Source organism: Gopherus flavomarginatus, chromosome 15 (genome assembly GCF_025201925.1).
Source record: "Gopherus flavomarginatus isolate rGopFla2 chromosome 15, rGopFla2.mat.asm, whole genome shotgun sequence".
Taxonomy (NCBI): Eukaryota; Metazoa; Chordata; order Testudines; family Testudinidae; genus Gopherus; species Gopherus flavomarginatus.
In genome coordinates this window covers 14,085,831-14,091,830 of record NC_066631.1, presented here as the reverse complement: position 1 = coordinate 14,091,830, position 6,000 = coordinate 14,085,831, and the positions used below count along the sequence as shown (strand labels likewise).

Sequence of the window (6,000 nt, the reverse complement as noted above, 5' to 3'; positions counted from 1 at the left end):
AAAAGAAAGAAAAAAAATACATACAAATGGTCTCTCTGTATTAAGATGATACAATACAGGGTCAATTGCTTAAAAGAATATTGAATAAATAGCCTTATTCAAAAAGAATACAAATCAAAGCACTCCAGCACTTATATTCATGCAAATACCAAAGAAAAGAAACCATATAACTTACTATCTGATCTCTTTGTCCTTACACTTAGAAACAGAAGACTAGAAAGTAGAAACTGCTTCTCCAAAGCTCAGAGAAAAGCAGGTAGACAGACAAAAGACTCAGACACTCAATTCCCTCCACCCAAAGTTGAAAAAATCCGGTTTCCTGATTGGTCCTCTGGTCAGGTGCTTCAGGTGAAAGAGACATTAACCCTTAGCTATCTGTTTATGACACCTTGTGATGTGAGCAGACATCCTGAATGCAAATCTGGATGTCTCTGATAGGCTCCAAGTTATCCTCAGCTCACTGGCACCCACCCCACAAGCATCTGGGGACAGTCGGTGCATTGCTGGGCTAGGAGTAAGGGATGACGGCCTCAGCTATTTTTATCCCATGAGGACGCCCTTGAAACATTATTCTGCCAGATTCCTCCCGGGCTGTTCAATTGGTTTGTTGCACTGTACAGTGGGAGGGTCAGACAATGGATTACCCTGACTCTCAAACACTGGAGTCACTGCTAAAGGCAGAACACCAGCCTAATGGGATGGATAATCTGTTCAAGTGTGGCAGGGTCATTCCCTGACACAGTTTATTCATGGCTCTGGTCTTCAGTGCCTTCTCTGCATTATCCCCCACAAGTGTAGAAGTTCAGCACTTTGCTCTGCACGGGGTGGAGAAAGTTGTTAAGGAGCTTGAGAAAGCCATTATCTGCCTCTGCCTAATTATCTGTATAGAGCAGAGAATGATAAACTGGCCATAGAGAAGTTGCATCAGCTGCTGTTCAGCTTAACCAGCAAGGAGCAGCAAAGTAAGTAGCCCTCACAGCCTTACAGGGAGAAGTAGCCACCCTTCTGCAGAAGTCTAATTAAAAGCCTGTGTTGTGGAGGCCTCCCTGCATTTCACACACATTTCCAGGGCACCATTAATAAGCACTTTGATAATGAGCTCCTGGGAGGTTTCAGGAGCAAGAGCCCCGCACAGCTGCAAAACGGTCCTGGCTCTGCTGCCAAAGTAAACGGATGTTTTAGGATTTCCAGGCCTAGAACATAGACAAGGCAAAGTTCTACTTCTGGCAGTGTCAACATCTCAGCATTCTGGGATAGCGCTGAAAACAGAATTAACCTGCCATTACCTGGAGATTTTTGTTCTGAGTTACATGGATATTATCTAGGAAGTTTCTGACATTAACAAGATGTTGCTGCTAAGGGCATTTTTATTGCAATGTGAGGGATCTTTCAAAAATTAAAATCCATCAATTACTCTGTTAACTCCAGCTGAGTTCCACTGATATCACAAGTGAAGAGACTTCCTTAGTTTAGAGAAAACAACTTTTCAGTGTGAATAGGGGATACATGGTGTCAGAGCCAACTTTTATAGGTGTTTATGACAACTATGCATCAGTTCTTGTCATCAGCTTCAGCATTTCTGACTTCCCCTATAACGTCACTAATTATTAGACTTGGCAACATTCAATTTTAAATATAATTTCAGCAGATAATATCAATGTTAATTTTTAAAACTTTTTTCTATTTTTATCTACTTCAATTTTCACAGTTGCAGGATTTGTGGGTGGGTCAGACAACAATTAATCAATGACTGTAGATGTTGAGATTCAAAATGCTAAAGCTTTATAACCATTAAAACAGAAATTATCAACAACATGTGTCAAAATACACACAGTACATATCCTGAAATCAAACCCTCATATAAAAATAAAAGCTGAGATTCTCAGGTGATCAGCTGTCTCCAGAAGCTTGGGCTTCGAGGAAAACTCCAGATATCATGAGATTTGCAATAAAATCATGAGTTGGTGACAACACTGATCTTTTTGCTTATTGTAGTGATTTCACCTCTTTATTTTTATTTCATCTGCATAATGTGCCTGCTGTCTTTAATTTTATCAAAGCCCTAAACATAGCAGTGCTTCAAAAGAGAACCACTTCTGCTATGAGAACTGATCACATACTTTGACTAATCTTACTGCATTCCTAAGGACACTGAAAAAAAACCTCATTACACTGTTTCTATCTATTCTATCTCACTGAATCAGGAAAAAGGCACCATAAGCAATGACACTAGATCAATGAACTAATAATTTAGCCTGAGGTTTATGCACCTCCATCCCAGTGCAGGACAATATGCATCCTGCCATTTGATTTGAAACCAGAAGTAAGCCAAGTGCAAGGACGCGGTGTGTATGATGAATGCAAGGAGAATAGCATCTACTCCCATGGGCTTCCAATACAATACATTTGTTATTCACACTCATCTATGGAATGGATGGTATGATCCCATTTATCTTAAACAGAATGTGCTAAACCCCAGGAAAACACTGAGATTAGCTGAATGGAACAGGTCACTGTTCTGAATTCTCTTCCTCTTTGAGCATTACTTCACTAGCAGGCTGCTGCCTCACCTCGCTGCCAGTGAGAGGTGGAGATGGAAATCTAGACAAGTCCTTTGCTGATGAAACTAAGATCAGGTCTGTGCAGTTTAGGGGCAAATCCTCAGATTTCTGAGCTGGCTACTCTGGATTTATAGTTTTTGGTCAAATTCCTGCCCAAGGGAGCTTCCCTCCTTCTAATAATTACACACATAGAAACACTGCTGTCTTGAAACAATAGAACAGATGTGGATTGTTTTTTAAGAAAACATAAGAAAATCAACTCTCTGTGTGTGTATATAAAGGTGTTTTACACTTCACAGACTCACTCCCAGTAACACACGAATCCCCTTTAATGTTTTGCTGGCTGTTCACCACTGATTCTGCTTTATCCTTTTGCAAGCCATGCTTGTGTTGTTGCCCTGGTGCTGGTTTCCTTCAAGCGAAGGAAGAGCAGAGAAGATGAAATGCCTTGTAACAGGGAGGCACAATCTTCCTGTGGGAAAGTTATTGATGGAGAAGCCAAAATACCAACTTACAAACAAAACACAGAGTTGGAGAGCAGTAGCCCCTGCTCTGGGTTCAGATACTAGCAGCTAGGACTAGACCAGAACTAGACCAGTCTCAACATCTGGAAATATTTCACTCATTGTGATGTCTGAAGGTTCCTGTCTGTGAATTCACAAACCTACTCACTCAGTTACCTATTTGGGATTGCTCTGGTGGGGGTTTAGCCCCATAATGGTTTGTCTCTTACATACCGGACAGGTCAGGTAAGCCAAGCTCTGGGATAGCCTCACCTCTGAGACCAGAGAGCTGGACCCACTAAACCAAGCCAAAGGGCCCTATCCTTTTCTAGCTCCCCCTCATCCCAGAATGCACAGGGCCCCTCACTCAGCCTAACCTTCATAACAGACTGACCCACCGCTGTTCCCCCTTCTTATAGTGCCTGGTTTCCCCAGTAACGAGCAATTAGCTCCAGCTGAACCTAGCCCCTGACTTGGCTCCTCAGCAATCACTGCAGTGAAGCCGGACACCTGCTGAAGATTCCCTGCTCAGGGAGAGGGTTTTAACCCTCTCCAGGTATGGCCAGTGCTTCCCCCCCACTGATCCAAGCCTCTCCACTGCCCCTAAAAAGGCAAATTGGATACGGGTCAATAGCTATCAACTGTCAGTGCACAGATGGGATGGTTTGAGCTGATACTGTCCAAGAGCTCCCTTAGAAGTGACTGGTCCCCACTGCTCACAACAATGGATCCAGGGCTTTGTCACTGACTTTCCTCACTTAAGGACACCTCCAAACCTCACTGAGTGTTGTCGGGCCATGTGCCGATGATCTACTCAGTATTGGGACACAACTGTGCAAAAAGCCCCATGACTGCCAGAAGAGCCCCTGCAAGATGAGGAATTTCTCTGCACTCACGCGTGTCATGCACAGCTCCATGGGAATGTGTGAGATTCTGCAGAGAGGAGCATTGTCCTGTCACACAAACCGCTGCATGGGCCTGAGTCCTGTTTTCTAAATCGTAACTTGGCCAAATCAAACCACTGAAAGCCACATGTCTGACCGGGCGATCCTGCCCCTAGATGCACTTTTTACCTAATGGGATGGGGACAGACTCCTCTCCTAATCCCCTGCCATCCCACCCCTCTCTCCATGGGGCAGGCTGTTGGGAGGAGGTCTTTCCCCTACACACACACACCCAACATGTCCCCTTGCTGGGACTGAGAGACACAAACCCACTGAGGATTAGTCAGGCTGCAGGGGCAAGCCTGAGGCCAAACTGCAGCCTAGGCAGGTCCCAGCAGGGCATAGGCTGCAGAGCAGAGCAGATGGGAAGGAGGTTTGGGTCTCAGTTCCCCATCTGAGTGTCTCACTGTGCAGCCTCAAAAGCCCCTCCTTGATGGTAGTGAGTGAGGCAGTAATAATCAGCGTCGTCCTCCGCCAGGGCCCCGCTGATGGTTAAATAGGCCTTGTTACCGGAGCTGGACCCAGAGAACCGCTCGGGGGTCCCTGACACTTTCACGTTAGCGTCGTAGATGAGGAGGCGAGGCACCCCGCCCCCCCGCTGCTGGATCCAGTACGGGTAGATGCTGCTGATGTCAGATACGATGCTCACGCGACAGGAGAGTTTGACAGTCCCTCCAGGAGACACCAGCAAGGAGGGCTCCTGAGTCACCACGTACTGGGAGCGGGTACCTGGAAAACACAGTACAAAAAAAGCCATGAGACCCGCCCTGCGGCATGACGTGTTTGTGTGAAATTCCCGAGAGACAGGGGGAAGGTGAAACCGAGTCAAGGGCTGCCCTGGGCCCCTCTCTCACCTGAGCAGTAAGTGAGCAGCGTGAGGAGCAGAGGGGCCCAGGCCATGGTGGGAATCCAGACGAGCTCGGCTTCCTGAGGCAAACGGGTCTGTGGCTGGGACCCTCCAATTCTCTCTTAAACCCCCAGTGCTGGAGAACAGCCCCTTCATGCAAATTTGCCCCTTGCTCACTGGCTGCTGCTCTGGGCACCTGCGTCACCCCAGGACAGGGCAGAGACTTACAGGGGATCTTTCTTACATTTGCTTTGACTGTAAAGTACTGAGCTATATGCGGGGTGGGGGGGGGGGAATTAAGAAACTCCAGGTATCTGCTGGATTAGGCGGAGCCCTGCCTAGTCCCCTCTCCCCCCAGCTTCAGGGCTATTCCCAGTCCCATGTTGGTACCGCAGGTTTGCTGATGAGTTTGTTTGTGATGCAATACAGAAGGGATGATCCTCACACTGCCTTCCCCTGAGCAGTACCTCCCTGAGCCCAGTGCCATGTTCAGCTCTGCTGAGGGTGACCTGTGTCCAAGGACCCGAATCCGAAGCTGTAATGATCTGATTTGCTCCATTCTCGGCTGCAGTCGGCCAGTATCAATGGGATGATCCTGTTCTGTTCTCACCTTGAAGCCCGTTTGGATAATTCTGGGGCTCTCGCACTGGCTGCTTTGACGTTTCCACACACACACAAAGCCAAACACATATTTGGCCGTCTGGATGACTTATCTGAAGGAAAATAGCAAAGAAAGAACAAATGCCAAGTCTCCAGGAGAGAGCGCATGCACTCAAGAGCGAGTGAGCGTGCACAGCGCTACCCTCTACAACTGGAACACAAAAGGCTGCTGATGCACCGCTGCCATGGCAACAGCAGGGAGTCCATAATTAATGGTGCAAACCTCAGAGAACAGACTGATGATGTCTGCGTTCAGTTACAAGGCCACATGCGTCCCATCGAGCTTCTGTGTCTTGCTCTGCTTTAGTGTGTGCCCTTCTGCCCCGGTATGGGCTACGTCTCCCTCCCCTCAGCCCTCAGCTCAGACCAGCATGGCGTGTGGTCCTGATCAGCTGATCTGTGGAACTTCCCCAGTTCTCACTGGCTTCAGGTGGGAGATGAAGTGCACAGCCCCTCCAGGAGGCCCTCAGCATCGCACAGGTTCA

The 6,000-nt window shown here is 47.3% G+C and overlaps 1 gene segment (V, D, J or C); it reads right to left on the bottom strand.

Annotated features, from left to right (window-relative positions):
- Positions 1 to 4,411: 4,411 nt before the first annotated feature.
- LOC127034958 (immunoglobulin lambda variable 7-46-like) lies at positions 4,412 to 4,951 on the bottom strand. The segment is given in 2 exon segments: positions 4,412 to 4,737; positions 4,863 to 4,951. Coding segments are annotated over 2 exon segments (372 nt in total).
- Positions 4,952 to 6,000: the final 1,049 nt, after the last annotated feature.